At 43.5% G+C, this 23,247-nt stretch overlaps 1 protein-coding gene across 12 annotated transcripts in view; it reads right to left on the bottom strand.

Annotated features, from left to right (window-relative positions):
- Positions 1 to 23,247, bottom strand: part of RREB1 (ras responsive element binding protein 1) — a 126,401-nt gene that overhangs the window by 46,926 nt on the left and 56,228 nt on the right. For all 12 annotated transcript variants that reach the window (XM_062617847.1, XM_062617856.1, XM_062617850.1 and 9 more), the window contains 4 exons: positions 22,943 to 23,062; positions 19,768 to 19,976; positions 15,066 to 15,155; positions 13,680 to 13,843 (listed from right to left, as the gene is read on the bottom strand). In XM_062617847.1, coding sequence (XP_062473831.1) covers positions 13,680 to 13,843; positions 15,066 to 15,155; positions 19,768 to 19,976; positions 22,943 to 23,062 — 583 coding nt within the window. The remainder of the gene's footprint in view (positions 1 to 13,679; positions 13,844 to 15,065; positions 15,156 to 19,767; positions 19,977 to 22,942; positions 23,063 to 23,247) is intronic.

The following is a 23,247-nucleotide window of genomic DNA, read 5'->3' as shown; positions in this document are numbered from 1 at the left end:
TTTTAAAGCAGATGGACAGAAAAACTTTTCAGCCACACACTGTGATGCAGAGCATGATTTCAGAAGGGTGACTATTCCACCAGAACAGCAGCAAGTGAATACTTCACTACTTTACATTGAAGAAGAGACTTTTGCAATAATAAACCAATGCAGAACTGAAGTGTCTTACTCCTTTTTCTCTCCATGGATGGTGTTGGATGAGTGCCTCAGAGAGGTGACTCATAGGAGGAGGGAAGAAAAAAAGGGCATGTGTCGTACTGAAGTGACATGCAGCTCCTGCTAGTCACAGCCCAGCCTTTACCGCATCTCCAAAAAGGGCTGCTGTATTTTCTTAATGCCAAGGGGATTTGCATGTTGATCATATAAGCTTTCAGGAGGTCTTGAAACAGGGCAGCCCACAGCTTCAATGCCAAAACCAGAATGTGGGCAGGTTTTGACTGGTTGGTTCAAGGCTAAAACGAGAAGTCAAAGCATCCTGAAAGAGGCAACTGCAAGATGCAGCTGCTCCCATCTCCGGGTCCCACTGAATTATGAACAAAACCAGGAGCTCCTGCTTTGCATGCAGATAACCTGATCAGCGCCACTTTGGCTCTTGGAGAGGAAGCATCCCTCTGCATGCGTGGGAATCCCTCACCTCTTAACTCTGAGGAGAGAAACCACACCATAGTTGCACCCCAGGTTTCCACAGCTGCTGACGTGCTCCACATCCCTAAGAGAAAAGGCCTGCTTGGCTCAGAGGCCTGGGCAACAGGAAGGTATGGAACAAAAGGGTGTATCTGCAGCCTCCGAGCAGGGTCCAGGGTTAAGCCTCTCCCTTATAACTATGTCAGCATAAGTGCTGCTGGCTTTCAGTCAAGCAGAGGTTTATGCCAGGTAGGTCTGATTAGAAGGAGCAGCATGTCCAGAGGGGGAGCAGCAAGCAATTTCACTGAGGCCTGGTTGGGAAAGTCCCAGCATCTACATCAAGATTAATTCCTGAGAGCAGGATCCAGTGTATAAACACCCTCCTCCTCCCTCACATCTCCACGCCTGTGGAAACGCAGTGGGGAGGCCAATGAATCCAGGCATTATCAGTCCAGAAAGATCATCTGACAGTATCATGTTCAGGTTCTGGCTTCATATCCCACATATTATTCTAAGTTTCTCCACTTTACCACTAGATGTACCCTACACTCTACTGTATTGCACATGGTGTTCCTCATCTCCCTTGTGATTTCTGAACAGTTTGGTATCAAAATCAAGGGATGATCCTCATCTGATGCTTATCTAAAGACAAGGGAGGCACACATCCAACCATCCAGAGACTAAGGATAAAAAAATAGTGCTTTCCAGCCTTCACCTTATTTAAAATACATTTTGTTTTCCCCTCCAGCATAAAGAGTTACTCAAGGTCACCGAGCTGGTCTGGGAAGGTGATCAGATGCCCTAAGTACAATTTAGCTGATACAATTGCTTTACCTCTTCCACTGTTTTCTTCCCCAAGATCTTTCACTTATTGCTAACTTCAAATAACAGTAAATAATCTACAAATAATCAAAACTTCCTATGTTTTCAATAATTTACAGTAAAGAAAAAGCATGTCTATTATTCAGAAGGTGACCAAACATCAAAGTCTGCCTTGTCTAAGCTTCAATTTCATGCCACAATCAGAATCAGCAAAAATGCAGGATGCATCCAAGACAAGTTGAAATTTGGACCATGACATTCTTCAGGCATCATGGAAAGAAAAGTGGATAACAGAGTAAGAGAAGACAGCCTTCAAAATTACACTGATAGTGAATGACTCTTTTCAGAGATTTCTGTGTCACATCATCTTTGGCACTGTTTTTGTTTCATTCTGTGTAACAAATGTTACTTCAGCCCAAATTTTCTATAAATTTCTGTGCAGGAGAACACAGGGAGCTCATCTTTAAAGCTTCTGCCATTTGACACGGCCTAGTATGAAGTGTCCCTGCCCATGGCAGGGGTGTTGGAAGTAAATGATCTTAAGGTTCTTTGCAACCCTATTGATTCTGTGATTCTATGATTCTACGACACATGGGAAGTAAACCCTAAACAAACAGAAAGAGAAGCAGCAGCATTTTTAAGAGCAATCATTTAATACACTGCTGCTAACACCCTCCTTAACAGTCTGGTGAATATGACTGGAACTTAAGTCAAAAGTGCAGTAACATTATACCCTTGGGTTAAAGAGTTTAGTCAGTTGTTTGTTTGTTTGTTAAAACATGTAGAGAATTTGTATTGACAATGTATTTCCACTGTTAATTACCAACATCACCCACTTAAGAGAGCAATGCACTCAGCTCTTGCCAGTTGCAATCACAGGAACCAGAAAGATGCAGGTAATTTTGCAAATCAAGACACAATCTGTACTTGGACAAGTTTCTGTTTGTCTTCTCTTCTTGGTTTGTTTAATATTTGCATCCTCAAAAAAAAACCCAAATGACCCAAAAAGCCCTCAGACAGGCACATACACTTCACAGCAAGTCAAGAGACATTCAAATACCAAAACCCCAACCATTTGGGAAATGCCCTATTACAACTGTGAAGCAGTATCAAAACAAATTTAAAGTACCACCAAATATTCTAGTGGTTACCAGTGTTGAACACTCACATGAGATAAACAAAACGAAGCTGAAGAGCAAGAAACCTCCATAGCTATGCTAGTAAAGCCATTGCAATGCATGCAGTGAAAGAACAGGGTGGGGCACACAGGTCCCAGGAAGGATCAGATTGGGAAGCACTGACTCACTTTAGCCGTGTGTCTGCACCCAGGCACATCAGGAGATGATGCCTCAGCTACTGCTCCCCATAGCACCCAGGCGTCGCAGTCCTGCCAGTGTAGTGGCATAGCTCATTATCCTCATGGAGGCCCCAGTGCTGATTAGCTCTGTCTATAAGGTTGGAGGCCGGGTGAGCCTCTCCACACAGCAACATGCAGCAGTATGTGGGTGTAGCAGTCCCCTTGGTTTTCTCCTCGGGAACTGCTGCAGCCCAAGTACCACAGAGATGTGCTGCAAGCAACCCCTCAGGTTCAGAGAGGTCTGCCACACTGTCTGTCCCCCTAAGCAATGAGGTTCTCCCTGCAAAGCAAAAATAGCCTTAGAGTGGGGCAGCAGACAGCATCGTTAGGATGACATGAGCATTATTATTTAGATCCACCAAGACTAACTGGGTGTACTAAGGCTGCAAGCCTCCTATGATTACATTCAAATGACAGATTAGAAGTCCCTTTTCAGTGCTACCAGGCCAGTGTGCAAAGTTAACCAGTGCCACGCAGCTGCCAATACACGATACCTAAGGATGGATATACGATACACACACATGCACACAAAGCATTTTGTATTTTTATCCGAGAGTAAAATTTTGCTTTGCTGTGAATAAAGGCAAGTTGTAAGCATGAGTGAGAGGAAAGATACTGATCTACACATCCAAAAGGGGGGGGGGGGGGTACCACTGCTGAATAATTACGCTGTATTCACATTTAAGCAACTACTTGCTATGCAGGATCAGCAAGTTCAAACAGGCTGAGATTGATACAACTGAATCCCAGCTTGGCTTAAAGTTACTCCTGCTCCCTACCAGCAGCGCTGTCAGGACACCTCAAAGGAAAATAAGGAGACAAATATTTGCCTGATGATGCTGTGACAGGGAAGTGATTCAAACCATGCCTCCAAAGGAAAGCTTCCCAAAGGACAGCAAAAAAAGGCATTCATTTGCAGTTTGCATCAGTCCTTGCATATGGGAGGGCAAAACAAGAGGGAAATTCAGTGTGAGCCTCCCAGTATCACTTCACCCACAGTCTGTATTAGATTCAGAGCTAAATTAACAATGCCAAATACTGCAAGGAGACTTCCAAGCCATAAGAGCTCTTTCATGAGAGACAGTATTAAATAAGATACTTGAACAAGGCCCTTGTACTTCCTTCCTTAAGCTTTGAGACAAAACTTTTTCAGTTACAAAAATATTAAGCAGGAGTAGGTACATCAAAAACCTAGCCTGGGACATTCTCAACTGCTGTTTTCCATCATCTTTTTTGGAAATCGGTCGTTTTCAGGCTCATCCTTTAGTTATCATGGTATATAACCTTGATCAGTGACTTCACTGCTCATTTTTCAGGAAACTTCATGTTTAGAGAAAACAAATGGAGGACAATTAAAGCAGTTTTAAATCTTAGCATCAGGAGGCTGTGGGGGGTGGTGGGGTGGGGGGGGTGGTGTAGAGAAAGGATGTCAGAAGGGGGAGAAGTTTTATCCTTAAGAGCAAACACAGTTGAGGAAGTCCCAGGTACATCCTGACTCCTCTCTAAAACCGCACCCCTTTACCAACCAAGCAAACACAAGCCCCAGCTACTTCCCAGAACCAGGCAAAGCCCTTATGCAGTTGCTTCCCTCTCACACTCCACTGTTGAGCAATTCTGATGGCACACAGCACAGAACAACTTGGCTGCGTCACACTGCTCAAGGAGGAAAAAGTAGATGGCCACAGCAATGCTGGGGATGCCATGCAGATGGAGCCGAATACCTCCCCTCCCCGGCACACAAACACGCAAGCAAGCAAGGAAGCTGCACCAGATAAGAGAAGCACATCTTCCTTAAAGCAGGGTCTCCGCATCACCCCCATATCAGCAGTCACCATGTGACTCCATGGGCAAGGAAGTAAGAGGTTATCACTGCACAACACACAAGCTGTGCAAACTTTTCCCAGCGCCGAGGACGGCATCCTAGCAAAAGAGGTTTCACGTGCTCAGCCCATTTCCTGTCCTGTTCCTGAACATGTGGTCCTCCTTCCTCACCAGTGGTGATCTCACAGCATGCCCCCACTGAGCAGAGAAGCACTGGCAAAAGGTTTCACATCTTGTTACATGTCTGTTTAGTGAAATGTAGTAGCTGGAAATAGAATTCCCTGCGTGACTTGTACTGCTTTATAGGAGTTTGGGAACTTTCGCCCCCAAGTGAAATTAATCTTGGTGCAGTCCATAAGCAACATGGATTGCCGTACTCTCTTTACCCTCAGTTTGAGACCGTCAAGAAAAGACAACACATTGAGTGGCTGGATGTCAAAAATGAGACACACCGAAGTTACACATCTCCTCTGTTTTAAGACATGAGAGCTGACTCTGAGTTTACCAAAAATCCACTGAGAGTGTTTAGAAAACTTCAGCTAAGACAGCAGCATGAAGAACTCAGCATATCTATACATGCCCTTGAGAAACAAAAAGCAGCATTAGCATATTGTGTGCTATTTACCAGCTGTATGATGGCACTACTACTTTTAGGCCACGTCTTTGCCTAAGCTGTGAGCATCAACCAAGTGAGCATCATGGCTCAAAAACACGAGTTTTAGCTCTGGCTAAGCCCACACACCAGATTCCCCTGTTTGTTTGGTTTTTTTTTTTTTACAGCTAGAGACACTTTCCCAAATGCTGACAATCTGCTGTTAATGAATAAGCCTATTTTTAAAAGAGGGGAGAAAAGAAAGAGGAAAAAACCTGCTGACCCTGAGAAAGGGTTCTACAGTTTGCTGGTTTCAGCATGCTGAACTAGAACAGGTTGAGCAGGTTAGGTACTAGGGGGAGAAAAGGTAAAGCTGGAAGACATACATTAAAGGTGGAACGACAGTAACCACAAATGCAGTTTGAGATAGCTCTTTACCTCATTCTCGTGGGCACTTGGCCCAGGAGTCTTTTCAAACAACGTGAGGAACAGAGTGAACACATGTTCATCAGGGAAGCAATGCAGGTATTTCTGATGTGCACGCACAACAGGCTGAGCAAAGATTACCTTAACATACAAACTCTCCCAGCAAACTTTCTCACCACCAGCATTTTCTACACAGAATCACCCAACTGAAGTACAAGGTGGAAGATAAACTCCCAACTGAAATGCCAGCAAAACATGTTACTTGTTAACCTTGAGAGCTAACATCTCTGAAGAACCATGTTAATGTTGGGCTTACGGCAAAGGACTAAAAGCACCTCAACTCCCACATAGACTGCCTGGATTTTCTAGTGCTTGCTAAGTAAAGGCCTGTATTTATTTTGTAACTCTTCAAGGTGAGAAGGGGAGGTAACATCCCTGAGAATACTAGACCTTCAGCGGAGGTGATGTTCCTGAAAGGGTACTTATGCGGAAAGATCAAGGTCTTGCGCTGCCATGTGCTCTCCGGCTAGAGTCTAATCTGTCAAGTGGCTTGTGCTTATTTGAGCTGTGACATGGGTAACAAAGCAGCACTAAGCTATGCTCAATACGCTCTGTTATGTGGAGATTTATGTTACTGCCCGTGAGGAGGGTGGTATTACTCTGCTGTGTCAGACCACCTTCCCCTCGGCACAAGTCGCACCAGAAACCTGAACTTACTGAGAGCAGCGTGTCCCCTTTTTTCACCTGCAGAAAACCAAGACACAAAAATCCACTGCCTTACAAGGCACAAGATCCAACTTAGCTATTACTTAAAGGCAACACATGCAAAATCTAAGACCAAAAAGCACACTGAAGTCTCTCTCATGTTTAGGTACTGAATAGCTTTGGAGATGCAAGCATAATGTTCCTCATTGTGTACGCTTTGGTTCTCAAGAACAATGGAGCTAATTAAGGTCTGCGTATAAATCTTAACTCTGCACTTCCTTGCTTCGCTTGATTCTAATCAGATCTCAGCATTCGTGTTTTTGTGTTAACTTCCTTTGCTGTTCTTTAATGATAACTGAAGGGGGATACTGTCCAAGGCTACAACCAGCATGTAACACATCTGAAACCATGGCATCTTCTTTCAGCTCTCACAAAGATACTGGGGCTCAAGAGCTCCTTCAGAGTCTCTACCACTGAAGACATCTACGGAGGGTGTTTTTGGAGCACTGTATTTATACATCATGTGAATTAAACAGAAGTTTATATAGTCTTTACAAAAAATGAGCAATCTACTCAGCAACAGTGGGACAGAAGAAAGATTCTGCCTGGGACCATTAAAAAACTAAAGTCCTCTAATTCTCATCAAAGACACTGAGAAACAGACTCTTGCTGCTGTACTGTTGCTGAAAAAGCGTGACCTTTTCTTTCTTTCCTTCTTTCCTTCCTTCTTGCCCCCACCCCAATCTTCTTCAAAACATGGGGATCCCAGCAGAATACCAAATGTTTACTCTGCATCTATCTGCTGATGCGAAAGAGACTAAAAAAAACTTCCCCCCTTTCCCTATCCTCGTTTACAAAATGCATCACCAAAATATAAGGAAAACTTTTAAATTGCAAAGAAAAACAAAACAGCTATCACATCTCACCTGTCTCCTGCAACTACAGTCATCAATTACTAGAAGCAGAAATCAGTCCTTTATTTTTGTTATCCCTGTTCAAGAATTAGGGCACTTGCATTAGCAGAAGCTTATCTTTCACTAGCATGCTGACAGTGGTTAAATCACCCCCCATGTATAAGGAATGAATCTGAAGGCCTGTAATACAGCCTGCTACTTCATATTTAAGAGTACTGCCTACCAACTACTACATTGAAATACAAGCTCCTTAGGAAATGACCAAAGAGACATCTCTATTGTGCAAAACAATAAGAGAGGGCCTTTTCACATGTGTGAAGTGTCAATCATTTTCAGCATGGCGAGTTTGTTTTCAGCTTCAAGATCTTGTACGTTCAGTTTTTCAAAGTTACCCAGTGTTCAACACCAAATTTCCATTTGGCCACCTTTAAAACCACCAGAAACCAAACCACGTTGCGATAAGGCAGTTCATCTCCTCTTCTGGAAGAAAAACAGCTCATCATCACATTTGGCTATGCTCTGCTTCCAAAAACTCCCATCTTAAGCAAATGCCAGACTGCACGTGCTAGACTGCAGAGATCCTATTTGTACTTAGAGGCTGGGCATTGTTACTGCACTGCACCCTACAAAGCACACACAATTTACTGGAAGCAGGCCAATGCCATAAATAACAGAGGAGCAATTCACAGGTGGAATGCAGGGAGAGGATGGATTCAGCCAGATCTTGAGGACACTCTGCCTACTGGGCATTTGCAAAGTCACAGGCAGCCCGCACGCATGCCTGATGATGAAACACAGACCAGTGTTAAAGAGAGTGGGGAAACCACTGGAGCATACGCATCTGTGCCTTTATCAGGATCCAACACTCCTCTTCCAACCAAGATGTCACAATCTCCTACAAGCGTACACTTTTCATTTGCCAGTGAAGGTGGCCAGGTAAAACATCAAAATTCACAGGTTCCCCTCCAGCACATGCATTTTCTATCTTCCTCAAAAAAACCCACTCAGCAACATATATACACTCATAAAGTGACACTTAATAAAGACTCAATTTGAACATCAGAATAGTACCATCCCCTGGTAATAGAAACAGCTGTTTGTCTCTCCACAGCAGATTAACAAGAGAAGCTTGGGAAAATTATCTAGCACTGAAAATGAGATTGAGAATGAAAGTGTTTTCTTAATTAAAAGAAGAAATACCTTCTTTGATAGGACCCTTTGTAAGTATGCTTCAAAGCATAGCTTCTGTGATCCAGATCTTCCAATTTGAGTTTCAAAGACTTCTGCATGTGGTTGTTGCATGTGGTGTTTTGCACGTGCCAAAAAAAAAATAATAAAAGAAAAAAAAATCCCCAAACTTGGAGACCTGTTCCTGAGACAGTGCATGAACAGCCCACAAGTACCTAAGTAGGATGTAAATAAAAGGCCATTGTGAAGGATTTTGCTAGGCATGAGGTAAGGAATGGAGAAAGAAGATTGGTGCATGCGATATTTTGGTTCCATGTGAAACAGTTGTCATTACCACACTCATATGGACATCCTGGCAAACACCAGCTACTGACACTGCAGCTTCATTTACCAAACTGGGGAAACTGTGGCTCTAATACCTTTATTAGCCCCTCACTCTTTTCAGACTTGCCAGAGGGCCTTTAATAGCTGCCCACTGGAAACTGGCAGCAAGATCATTCCTCATCTCCCTTCTGGCATTTATATTCTATAACATTTTCAAGTTCCATGGAGAGCATGTCTTTGGCAGGGAAGAAAATGTGATTTTAAAGTGATAGGCATGGACCATCCTCAGTCACAGGAACAGAAAAGGAGCTGCTGGCAAAGTCTCCTACCCCCAAAGGAAACCCTTCTGGAGCAAGTGGAGGCATCGCCCTTCCCCCTGAAGCTTGCTTTATGTTCTGCTGGAATGCAACACAGTAAGTCAAGCAAAGTCTTTTCTCTACCTCAAGCATTAGCAAGGGCCCTTAAAAACCACCAACACCACTAAAACCCACAGCAGCAGCCTAACTCCTCTATCTGCATTTTGGGGAGATGCAGCAGTGGAGATGGAATAAGAGCCTTTCATCCTCCTATTTGGTGGCAGTCTTGAGACCCAAAAGGCTCCTCAGAGCTGCCACTATTCACAGACAAACTCCCTAGGGAGCTACTGTGACTGTGACAGTACAGATGGAAAGCCTTTAGAAAGCCTTTAATAATTGCAACCTGTCACACACACTCCTTCCATATAGTTTATGCTCCTGCTCAAGAACTGATAATATTCAACTTCAATTTTCTGTGACCAAGAAGAAGCCACAGTGTCTGTGTCTCTAGTGTGAAAGTGTAAGGATTAGCATATCCTAAGTGCAGACTTTCTTATGTACTGATTATTACAGAACCTTTAGAACTAAAAATTACTATGATCTCTTTACTCCAAATTCCTAAAAACCACCAAGAAAATACCACAACCTTCTCACCCCAGATCATTCCCTGATTCTAGAGAACACTTGTTATTTCCAAGAAAACTTGCTCTTTCCAGTACTGGTCAAAGAGAAATCTCTGTAAAAGATTCAGCATCATCTCCAGCTTTGCCCCTCCTGAGCAACTCATGTCCCGATACCAGATGCTGAGGGATCCCCATTACTGTGCCAGGTTGCAACAACCCTCCCCAAACAGCAGGAGCAGCACTGATATGGAAGCAGTTAGCTTGACGGCACATTCGGAAGAATGAGAACACCAGCTTTTTGCTGGTGACATTCAGGACTCTCCAGAGACCTTTGCTCTCTCCAACTGTCCACACAGGCCGCTCCTGAGCAGTCTGGCAGCTGTATGAGAGTTTTCTGGGATGCCCTGGGCTCTCCGTTCCCTGTTGAAAATCCTGGCCAAGAGCCACCATGGTCACAAAAGGAAGCAGGTTTTAACCTCTTTTTTCTGAATGGTGCTGCACAAGAGAACCTTCCCCCTCCACCCCTGTCTGCCCATTCAACTTGACTTGTTGACAAGGAGCCAAGGAATACAACAAAAAGAAATCGGACTTTATGTGAGAGGCTATGACTCACTTACAAATGAAGTGTTGCATGCATTGTGGGAATCTGTAAGGGCGGCATCAGTTTCACAGGTGAAGAGTGCATGCAACACCCCAGCACAGCTAAACTAACTCAGAGAAGAGATAGGCAGAAAATAGTATTTTCATTCCACAAAGAGTCTGGCTTCTGAAAAAAAGTTTTGCCGTCATGAAAAAAAGCCAAAGATAAGAACTCTGGAAGTGGTTATCCATTATCTATTATCCATGAATAAAGCAAGAGTGGAGAAAAATTACTTTCAGTTGAGATGATGGGCACTTGAGAGTGTAGCAACTTTGGTATTTTCTAACCCAAAAAAACAACCAAGACTTGTCTCCTTCCCGCCTCTGCTCAGCTGAATGTCTAATGACCTGGCTCCTATGAGGTGGAAAAATGGGTCAGAAATTTCATCCTGTAGTGGAAGCAAGAAGCACTCATGTGGCACAATATTTCTCTGGACAAAACCATTTCATTGGATTTTTTCCCCTAAAAGATCTTTTAAAAATCTGGATTAAAAAAAGTATAGACAGTTAAATAGGAGCTAAAACAAGGCAGAGTGGCAGAAAAGGAAGAGAGGATGTGCCTAGCATGTGCCTGCACATCTTTCCCCCTATTCAGGCACTGGCTGACTAACTTCTCCCTCACTCCTCTCCTATGCAACTGAGCATATGTGGTGGAAATGCAGCAATACCTGGGAGGCTCCTGCAGGACCTTCACAAGGTATGTTGATTCTCCACCAGCACATTTACAACTTTCTGCTAACCCTAGAACATCTCTCTCTGACCCCACACTCTGTGCAATGCTCCAGGGATACCACCATGCTGGCTACCAGGGGCATGTCAGAAATCTTATTCTTTGCTGTTTTGGGCATATATCTGTCACTACTTAGATACTGTAGAACAAAAACAGTGAACAATAAAGGAACTGTGCCCAAAAGGAAAGAAAGATGGAGTTGTAGTATCATCCAGCTGTCACAGAAGAACAGACATGGCACCACCACAAGCAAGGCCTGCAGGAGTTGCACACAAGGAAGGACCTGGCAAGCAGGTCCTTGCTCCAGGATCTTGCAGCAGAAGCAGTTTTGAATGTGATGCGAAAGGCACTGGCAGGCCATTGGACCTAATGCTATTGCTAAGTTTGAGATGTCTATGAAAGAAGTTGATTCACACCATCTAGAAATACCTGTTTCAGAAGGAGGTATCCAGTGGGCAAAATAAGAACATCTTCCTTATGTGTGCATCATAGCACTAGATAACAAATTTCATTTCACTTTGCATTTATCCTCATCTGCCTACTTGCACATTCATGCTTTCCTCTTCAGCAATAAGATTTGTTACTATATTCTGCTATAGCAATAAGAAAAGTTTACTTACTGCAAAAAAATGGTGGCACAGTTCTGCCAATCCTAACCCTCCTTTAGCAAAACTAGCCTGTTTCAGTTTGCTCAGGATCTTGCCTGTCTAGGGTCATTTGCTGCAGTGCCACCAAGGTCAGTAACAGGTTTCTGCAGTGTCCCACCAAGCTACTGTGGTCAGGGCCTACACTAGATGAGTTTTAAAGAGCAGACAGGAACCTAACAGATGAAAAGAAAAGGATGATTTTCCTTGCATGAGCTTAGGCTCTTCTTAGTGCAGACAGGAAATACAGCACTCCATCCTGATAACTTCAAGCAACACCTCATTAGGAGAAAAGATTAAAACCCAACAATCTTCTCATCAGAAGGCTCTGATAGGTATTTACTTCTTTTGGGTAAGTCACTGAACCTAGCCATTCTGGCAGATTTGCTACTAAAGTACAGTAAGAGTTGCTGTAAGGGGAAACCTGCGTAAGTGAAGGTGTCTACATCAACATCTGATAGGCCTGGAGTCAAGTCTTAGGGGAAGACTCCTTTTCCAGCTTCTGGGAAAGGATGAGGAGATGTCTAGTGAGCAAAAAGCCAAAAACTCATGCAAGCAGTCCTTCAGCAAGCAGCCTAGGCTGAGGACCTGGACACAAGTGACTGACTACCCCAGAGTCCCAGCACTGGAACTCACCCTTGGGTGCCAACAGTGGCATCAGCTGCAACTCAGCAGCTACCCTGCCACGATCATGGCAGACAGAGTAATGACCCAGTCTGGCAAACGTGGCTTGCAACACCTCTGGTCAGATGAGTCAGACATGTGATTCATTCAGTGCTCAAGGCCAGTATCTCCTCCAAACATCTTTGTCTTTCCCTTCTCATTTTACATCTCTGTCTCCACTTCTCCTCAATTCCAATCAAGTAAAAGTTAAATAAATACAGAATTCCAAAATTGCATTCCCTCCCATTTCTCCTCTATTTTCATGTAACTGTTTAAGTTGGACAATACGATACAGAAAAGGTAAATCTGCAAGCAGCTATTGCCTCCTTTGCATGGCATTATCTTTCCCACTGTCATTGAAATCACCCTTTTCATTCCATCTGTAACACATTGCTTGAAAAATGACTAGTAATAATCAAGGAAACAAGATTTTTCCCTCCCACACAGAACCATCACTCTCGCAATCTTGTTTATAAGCGATATTCCTTTCCCCCACCTCTCTTGCAGTTTCTTTCTAGTTTGTAAGCTCTTTGATATGGGGACTACAGCTATGTGGGAATTCTCAAAGTCTTAATCAGCTCCAAGGTGTTCCACCCATGCAAATACATGAATACTGAATCGGTGGATGAGAGAGAGGAAGGAACACCCATGTAATTTAACATTTTGTTTCCCCAGTTGACAACTGCACATATTGTTACATCCCTATGAAGGGAACTACATGAAATTTTTTTGGCAACTTCGGTTACAGAGAATTTCATGGATCTACAGTACAGTAAGTTGTCTACAGTACAAGCAAGTACTGATGTATGCATTTAGAAACAAGATCAGTTACTCTGAAAAAGCATCTTCTTCATGACGGCTCCTGGATACCTAACTATATAACATGCAACAGCACCACAAATATTCCAGTACAACCATTTTCACCCATGATGGTGAAGCTGCAAAATGAGAAGCTTCTATATGGCTTGGCTATATATTTTTGTCCTCTGAGAAAAATCCATCCTACTTGTCAAAATAATAGTCATACTGCTAATAAAACCAAAAAAGCATTACTCCTGGATATCTGTAGCAACCCTTGATAATATGTGAAGAGAGCTAGAAGACCTTTCTCAATTCTGACTTCCTCCAACAACTAAAGCATCCCAGTAGTTGCAGTGTGTGTGCGTGTCACGCCACACTTGCAGATCACACACAGTCCACATTTTTTTCCCAAGTGAATGTCTTTGGTTAGTTTGCAAGTCCTTCCAAGGAAACAAAAGAGTTCCTGTCCTTTGATTCTTTCCAAACTCCTGGATCACAATCATCACTCACCTGTGCATGTTTCCATTGGTGGTGAAGGACTGTCCACATACTGAACATTTATAAGGCCTTTCACCTGAGTGCACCAGCATGTGGCGATCAAGGGAGCTCGCTGAGCTCAGAGACTTTCCACAGATGCTGCAGGAATGGTCTGTCCCTCCAGTGTCAGTGTTATGCTAGAGAAAGCAACGATTTTTTTTTCATTGAATGCCCCTTCTGAAGTGCCAGTAAAATATTAGTGACAACATTTGAAAAAGCAGCTTTAAAAAGCCACGAGGCACAACACCTTATATTAAGGTGTGCTCTGTATATACCACTCCTTCCCAGCCCTCCCCCCAACTCCACCCCTACCCTTCATTTTTAACTACTTAATGCACCAGCGTGAGCAGCTGTTTCATACAGCCTGCAATGCCTGCCACATGCAGCATTTCTGCTGGATGTGCAGCAGAAGAGCTAGAAAGGGACTCAGAAACAACCCGTCAGACTAATGGTACCTTGGGATACTTAGAGCTGTGCAGTGGCTTGGGGTTGGGTGAGCAGTTAAGGGGGAAAAAGGAAAGTAATTATGGCCATTAGCTGCTGTGCTATATGCACCACTCTTTCTTTCTTGCATTCAGAGACTTAAAGATTTTTCCACATACAAAAACCCCCCAAAAACAAACAACAACAACAACCAAAAAATCCAGCCAGGAGAGTAAAAAATAAAATAAAATAATGGTTACAATACAGGAGGGAGAACTGAGGTAGTAAGGATCTTGTGGACTCACAGTGGTGAACCACAGCCTCAGCATCCAAAGCAGAACCTTCTGACACAGAAAAGGCCATACCTCCTTATTAGGCATGCATATACTTCAAGAGGAGTAAGAAAAGGCCTTTAGCTGACAAAAATGTGCATTCCCTATTTAAAAAGTGTATTTTCAATTCTGCCTCCCAGGATTGTGAGGCAGAATTAAATGCTAGACCCTCTGAAGAATGGAGAGCCTTTCCTACACTGAGAAGACTGAAAAATTGTTCCTTCCTGCTTCTTAATTTGCATGATCAGTATGAGACCTGTACTCAAAGAGGATAACAAAACAGGACTTGTGCCTCATGATGGAAGTGGTTTTCCGGATCCCTGGGATACCTTACACTATGCAGAACAGGACATACATCCTTGTTTGAGCTAAGATGGGGGTTAGTGTTGGGGAAGGAAGGGGAGTACCCACCTTGGGGTTCAGTTTGGGGGGGAAGGTTTAATAGAAAATACAAGGGGAACGCTAAAATAAAAGCAAAAACAAAGTTATACTGGAAACATTTCTGGTTTGCTTATGAAATTGTTTTTTACCACTGCAAAATGCATCCTGGCAAACCAGACACTCTTACTAACAGCCAGAAATCAAGAGCTAGTATACTGCATACCTGACGAATGTGCATAGTTAGCTGGTGCTGTGTAGTGCAAATCTTTTCACACAGAGGACAGGTATAGGAAGACTTCTCTTCTTTTGTTTCCTGTGAACAAAACAAAAACAAAAATTCAGGCGGAATATTGACATAAAAGAACTCAAAAGCTGTTACTGCTGGGGATGGAAAAATCATCCACTGTAAGTATAAAAAGGCCACTGCTGCTGCTAACAAAATAACTTGTACATATATGTTTATCACCCTGCTACACCCCTCATGAAGTTTCAGAAACTTCTGAATTTACAATTAGGGGCCATTTCAACTACTGCAGAAGTTCAGCAGCTACTTTAACAGCACACGGATACTAAGCAGTAGCAGTTTAGGACAGGAAGTGAAGACAATTATTGCGACCAGCTCAAACTGCCAGGAGAAATTTAGGTGAGCAGAAAGTAATCCCTGGAATACTGCCAGAATATGTGAGCAAGTGCCACTAATCTTCCCAAAAGATCTTTAATGAGCACAAATCTCAGGGACTTCAGGTTTTCCACCCTATCTCAACAGCAAGACACTAGCTCAGTGCCCTTCTCTAGGGGCTGTGTGTTCTGCTCTGTGGCTGACTCAGAAGGAAGAGTGGCGCTTATTGAATCACCAGCACCATTTCCCTTAGCATCCTGTGTTTCTCCTGGAAGCATCCCAGCCAGGCACACCAGCCAGGCCCAACCCTTCACAAGCTTGCAGGATCTGATGAGATCATAGGGAGAAAGAGGTGACAATGCAGGAGTGTACGTGACTCAAAATGAACACATTATGAACCCCATTATTCTCCACCCAGGTGAGAAGCAGGAGTAACCATCCTCAAACCACGAGTACAAACTATGAAGCCAATCCAAGAGCTCAGCCTGATTTAAGTATGCCCTTGGGACACCAAGCAAAACCACCACTCTTTCAGCCAAGGATGAAGTGGCACTCTCGAAGGAACCAAAAGCATTTGCCTGAATTGTCTGCAAGGATGGCTACTGCGTGGCATAAAGGGTATTTTCACCACCTCACTAAGAAGCACAGGAACAGCTTCTGCACCAAAGCCATTATATTAAAAGCCGCTGAAAATTAAATCTCAGCTTTCTGTAGAATGATGCAAATCTTCACCAGCTAGATAGAACCTGTTAATTGCCTGTTAACTACACTTCTGGTGACAAAGAGAGTACAAAAACCATCTCTGCCTGACTGATGGGAAAGTACAGCAATTATGTCAAAAGGACATGTTCGACTGGACCTCTTTGCTGGCTATTTTAAGTATCATTAGTAAAATCATGAAAACAAGCAAAAAATGAAGCTTTAGATCTTTAGCAGTAGCTCTTTATTTGGGAGGAAGTTGATGGGTATGCATGTATCTATGCTTTTCCTCTCTCCACACAACTTTTTTCCCCCCTCTACCATCCCAAAAGTTATCAACTTGGAAACAACCACTTCCAGACTGTCAGACACAAGCGTTTGTGGTGAATACTGAGAATGACTAACCCAAGTCTCTGTGACAAATTATCTGGCATGTTTGGAGGAAAGATGCTGACACAGTGCTCTAGAAAGCATTTTTAAGTCTCAAAAAAGCAGTATTACTTCCTGTATGACTTGGGGAACCATGCTACAGAGACCCCAATTAAAATCCAATACTGTGTTTTCAAAAGCAGCACCAGGATAATTTTCTATTAACTTCAGTGACCGGTGGACATGGATGAAGAGTTATTTTCCCATTTTGCATGAAGCAAACAAAACTTGTGACTTCACCTCTAAAAGTACTGGGACTGAAACAATCAGGTTCTCCCACTCCTCCCTACCATTTCTCACGTACATCTTTTCTAACTCTATTTCAGGGCTCTCCATCCTAAAGGTAATCACTGTAGCCCATGCACACAGGCCAAGGCCTAATGTACTATTTACTTGCAAAACATTAGAAAGCAAGCAAGAAAGGCTGCCATTATGAAGTTTGAACATCCCAAGAAATTTCCAGTTCATTATCTTAGTGCCCCCCATCCTGTTTATATACAAACATATAATTTGCACACATTCCATATTACTTATACAACTTCAATTTTACTATATGCCACCTTTCTGCGGAGTAATGTTTAGCTCCAATTACAGTGCAACCCTGTTAAAGTTGGCTCAGGACAGAGAACAAACACACTGTGCTCCGTGAGGAAAATCCCTGCAGCTGTGCTGACAGTTTAGATGGTGTTTAATCCCCCGGGTATTTCTATGAAATTATCAACCTACTACTTTTATTATTTGCACACACACCCCCCTTTCCCAAGTGCTGCAGTTCTACATAGAATGCACTTGTTTCAAAGCCTGCTTTCTAGACTGCCTGCTCTTCAAATCAGCAAATTAACAGAAGATAGAGTAATAACTGGTTCACCTTGAAGCAAAGATCAGAAACACACTATAGCTCAGCCAGAGCTGATTAGTATTGAACCTGGGGTTTATTATTAACTAAAACTCAAACTTTCTCCAATGGTCACACAGGGTACATGCTGCATACCATAACATAGCTCAAGCAAATCCAGGGTAGCTACAATAGAAATGCTGTTGACTGACCCAATTCAGACCAAAAAATATTAGCATCCTTACCGTAAAAGCACCCCCACTCACAAATTTAAAACATTTAAAACTTGGCTACCCCACTGGAGCCAGGTTGGTGAAGACACACTTCCTGAACTGGAAGACAGAATTAGCAGCTAATTTGTTAGCTACTCTCTCTCCAGTAAGTCAAGCTGGCATGATTGCTCTACATTCAACTCATGGTAAATGCTTTTGCAGTTGTGCATTAGGTCTGTTTGTTTTAAACCAGCACAAAGAAACCCCTTTATCACACTTTTCATTTTCTTCGAGAGCAAAGTAAATGAGAAATTAAAGTGGATGCAGGCTGATGTGAGAACACGTTTATGAGACCGTGGGTAGACTACAGCCAAGATAAAGTCAGCATTATAAAGAGAACCATAGACTTTGGGACAAAGGTTCAGGGCAAAATGTTTCACTGCCAACTCATGGGAAACAGTGGTCAGGCCTAGAAAACTAGCTGTTATTATCCTTGAAATTATAATAAGGGGCACATTCTGACCAGAATCTGAGATCTGTGTTCTGCTACACAATGAAACAATCCAGTGCTTTCATTCTGCCATGCTGGAAGTGGAAATTTGCTGTATTAGAACTCGCTAACCAGACTGATACCCACTTAATATTTCACATCTCACTTCTATTTTCTCAGCAGTGTAGCGATTTGCCCCTCTGGCGATAACGACCTTTCAGCCTAAAAACAAATAGGCTATTTACAATGTTTTCAATGTATTTGTTTATTTTTACGCTGTAAGAATCCCTCTTAATCCTCTCACATTTACTCTCAAGCTTCCTTTGATTCGATGCCCATCGAAATATCAGGTGGAATAAAGGTCACTAACACTAATAAACTTCCCTGAAGCCAAACCACATGGTGTACTGGCGGACGGCTGTGTAACAGCACTGCTACTGAGACTAGTCTGGACTCCAGTGCCTCACTTCACATGACGAAATCAAGGAACTAGGGCAGCCCCTGAGAGGAAACACTGCAAATAAACCTTAAGGCCAGGTGTTGAGACAATACAATCCCACACAGTTGCTCGTATACTGCCCAGGCTCTTCATTTAAGAATGTTCATTTATAGTTAATGGCTTTTAACTCCTTCCAAGAAAAAAAAAAATCCAAGACAAGTCATAAGTCTGTCAACTGGGCAGCTACTCTACAAGCTATTAATAAACTACTATAGGAACATCACATGAGTCATGCCTCTCAACCTTTCTGGTCCCTGTTACATCTTGATTCATTTATAAATTTTCCATGCTTCACTGCAAGCTCTAAAGTCAAATGGACGCATGAATTTGGGGAATTTCTTGATAGGCTGCAGCACCTTCATTGGTAGGGGCTTGGCCCAGCAGGAGAAAAGCATGGATATAAATAATCACAGCTTTAACTGATACGACTTTCTCCTTTCATTTTAGAGTAATACTACTATCAACTAGTGCCATCAACTGGTAAATGGAAAAAAAATGATAAAAGCTACATATATTTGCTTTGCAAGATTTGTACAAAGCATTCTGCAATAGCTCTTCACAGTTTTATCAACAATGAAGTAAAGGGCACCTTACACTATGCACCTGTGAAATGAGTGTCTCAATGGATGTTTTGTTTTAGTACCACCTTTAATCTTCCATCACTTGAATCTTTCCCAGGGACAGCCACACACCTCATGAGGGGTCCCAAATGATGGCAGCACCAAGCCTCCTGCCTCACTGCTCTGCTCCTCTCCAACTATTTCTTTTTCCCTAGTTTCATGAAATAATTGGTCCCCCAACAGATGAAGTGAATACAAGAGCCTGAAGAAAGGATGCATCAGGGAAGAAGCAGCAATTCTTAGGTGGCTTTGCCACTGCATGATACAAGAGCTCATGCTCAAATGTTTTATGTGTGAATGCAAGCAAGCAGACCCCTCTGATTTACAGTTTTCTAAAGTTATGTTCTGGAGAGCCACCAGAAAATACACACAGAGGAGCAATGGTGGAGGCAAGAAATACCCGCTGAGGGAGAAGGCGGCAAAACAATTGAAGAACATCATTATGTCTTCTCACTTCCCATGCAGTTGTCTCCCTTTTGCCATCCCTCTGGGTTTACAAACCCCACATTTGGGTTTACATACCTGGTTTCTCCTGCCAATCCGATTTGGTGCAGGAGACTTCGAGGGGGATTTGACATTTTGAGAGCTCCCGCCATTTTCAGCAATCTTCCCCACATTCATCACTGCTGACATCATGGCGTCAATGGAGGACAAGTCTGCTCCGTCCAAACTGTTTGGTGGGCTTGGTGATACCTGGTAGCTGCTTAAGCATTCCAGCTGCTTCTCTGGAACTAAAAACACATAGGAGTTTCTACGCCATCTAAAATAAAACCAACCCAAACCCACACATGGTTTCCAGCTGCTTGTAACTTGCAACACACTCTACTGGATCATCACAGAGTACAGGCGACAGCCCATAATAATTGCAATTCTTCTAACAAGAGAAGTTTCTTGTATTGGAAAGCATAGGACAAAGTGTACATTACCTTCACATAGGACATGCATGTTATGTTCATTTTCAACTTTAAGTCGGTTTGGGGCTTACAGAGTGATACACTCTTACTGTAAAATGGTATTATTTGTGGTACCTGGTGATCACCATGAACTAGTAGGGCAGTACAGATGAATGCATGCTCTGGCAAGCACAATTGTTCAAGCAAGAACTTATTTGAACGGAACTGCACAATTAAGGCATTAGCAACACAGCGTAGGATACTGGATCCTCCTTACAGTATAGCTTAATCCAGCTCTGTATATGGAGTAAGCTAACTTAGAAAAAACGCAACTAAAATAAGACACCAAATTCCCCCAAATGCCTCTTTACTACCACAGCTGGCATTTATTTAGATTTCTTTCTACAAAGCCATGCTGGTCCATGGAGCACATGTACTACATCCACAAATAATGCCACAGCTAAAGCTGCTCAGATTCAGACTTCTCCATCACACTCTGTATGTAGCAAGGATTCTAACAAATTCAAAATACATCATCTCCGGTTTCTCAACATACAGACATGTCAAACACAAGGTAAGGCCTTCCACTTTCCTCTTTATGAGTTTGAAATGGGAAATACTTTCAAACTGAACATTCTGTTCCCCAAAAAGAAGTCTCCCCAAAAAACAGGAACACCCTGTAAGTCTATTGCTCTGTCAACCCTGATGGAGAGCAAAAAATCTTAATGTGTGATGTGAGAAAGTCACTGAAACACAAGAGGGTGTGAGGGTGCACAAGGAGGAACATGTTTGTGAACATCTGATCTCTGCATAATACTGTCTTTGGAAGATAAGCTTGAGTATTGCAAACAGGTGTTTTTTGAGGCTAAGTAATGTGGTGCCAAGCTACCAGGAGCCAAGAAAATCTTAGTTTGGAAGTAATGGTAGCCGAGTATTCATGTGCCCATGCTAACCTATTTTATGCTTTTCAGACAAATGGTCTTGGAAGGCAGATGCAGGGACTGGGAGAATGAAGACCATAGGTCCACTGTAGGAAAGGACCTGGTTCGATTGAGACCATCTTAAAAATCTGAACGTGCACAAGTCCATGGGACCTGATGAAATCCATCTGCTGGTCCTGAAGGAGCTGGCAAATGAAGTTGTTAAGCCACTGTCCATCATATTTGAGAAATCACAGCAGTCAGGTGAAGTTCCCGACAACTGGAAAAAGGGAAATATAACCCCCATTTTCAAGAAGGGGAAAACGGATGACCCGGGGAATTACAGACCAGTCAGTCTCACCTCTGTGCCTGGCAAAATCCTGGAGCAGATTCTCCTGGATGGCATGCTAAGGCACATGAAAAACAACAAGGTGCTTGGTGACAGCCAGCATGGCTTCACTAAGGGGAAATCCTGCCTGACCAATCTGGTGGCCTTCTATGATGGGGCTACAGAACTGATGGACAGGGGTAGAGCAGTTGATGTCATCTACCTGGACTTGTGTAAAGCGTTCGACACTGTCCCACACGACATCCTTGTCTCTAAATTGGAGAGACATCAATTTGATGGATGGACCACTCGGTGGATAAAGAGCTGCCTGGATGGCCGCACGCAAAGAGTTGTGGTCAATGTCTCAATGTCTGGCTGGAGACCAGTAACGAGTGGTGTCCCTCAGGGATCGGTGTTGGGACCGGTCTTGTTCAACATCTTTGTCACTGACATGGACAGTGGGATTGAGTGCGCCCTCAGCAAGTTTGCCGATGACACCAAGCTGTGTGGTTTGGTTGATACTCTGGAGGGAAGGAATGCCATCCAGAGGGACCCTGACACGCTTGTGAAGTGGGCTGATGTCAACCTCATGAAGTTTAACCGTGCCAAATGCAAGGTCCTATACTTGGGTTGGAGCAATCCCAGGCACAGCTACAGGTTGGGCAGAGAAGAGATTCAGAGTAGCCCTGTGGAGAAGGACTTGGGGGTGCTGGCTGATGAGAAAATGAACATGAGCCGGCTTCAGTGTGTGCTCACAGCCCAGAAAGCCAACCGTATCCTGGGCTGCATCAAAAGGAGCGTGACCAGCAGGTCGAAGGAGGTGATCCTGCCCCTCTACTCTGTTCTCGTGAGACCTCACCTGGAGTATTGTGTGCAGTTCTGGTGTCCTCAACATAAAAAGGTCATGGAACTGTTGGAACAAATCCAGAGGAGGGCCACGAGGATGATTGGGGGACTGAAGCACCTCCCATATGAAGACAGGCTGAGGAAGTTGGGGCTGTTCAGCCTGGAGAAGAGAAGGCTGCGTGGAGACCTCATAGCAGCCTTCCAGTATCTGAAGGGGGGCTATAGGGATGCTGGGGAGGGACTCTTCATTAGGGACTGTAGTGACAGGACAAGAGGTAACAGGTTAAAACTTGAACAGGGGAAGTTTAGATTGGATATAAGGAAGAAATTCTTTCCTGTTAGGGTGGTGAGGCACTGGAATGGGTTGTCCAGGGAGGTTGTGAATGCTCCATCTCTGGCAGTGCTCAAGGCCAGGCTGGATGAAGCCTTGGGTGTCACGGTTTAGTGTGAGGTCTCCCTGCCCATGGGAGGGGGGTTGGAACTAGATGATCTTAAGGTCCTTTCCAACCCTAACTATTGTATGATTCTGTGATTCTATGATTCTATAAAGGTTAGGGATGACTAAAGAAATGTATGCACCAGTGCTTCTGCTCCATGTATCTTATACATGTCACACAAATTAGGGGCACGAATGGGTAAGAAATGTTTCTACAAGCCTTAATCAATGTCCTAGTTTTACACAGTCAAACAGAGCTAGTCAAACCAGTTACCTTCGTTTTTGTCCCCTGATTGACTGGGGCTCTCTCCTTGGTTGCTGGTCTCCTCGCTTAGTGTAGTATGTATAGTAGCGTCTGGCTCTTCAGCCTCTTCTTCAGCAGCACCCTCTAGCACTGCATGAGGAAGAAGAGAAAAGAAAAAGGGAGTTAAGTTTTTCTGGAAGCCATTTTAGCAAAAATAAGACTACAGTCCTTTAGTCTGAGGGCTCCCCTGACTGCTATAAAGTCTGATGAAGCATGTAAATAGTACCAGCACAGCCTACTCCCACAAGTGGCCAGGCACTGGGCTGGGAGATGTT

The sequence above is a fragment of the Pezoporus occidentalis genome, unplaced genomic scaffold (genome assembly GCF_034315485.1).
Source record: "Pezoporus occidentalis ecotype Australia unplaced genomic scaffold, CSIRO_AGI_Poc_V1 ctg2, whole genome shotgun sequence".
Taxonomy (NCBI): Eukaryota; Metazoa; Chordata; class Aves; order Psittaciformes; family Psittacidae; genus Pezoporus; species Pezoporus occidentalis.
This window is presented reverse-complemented; position numbering and strand designations above follow the sequence as displayed.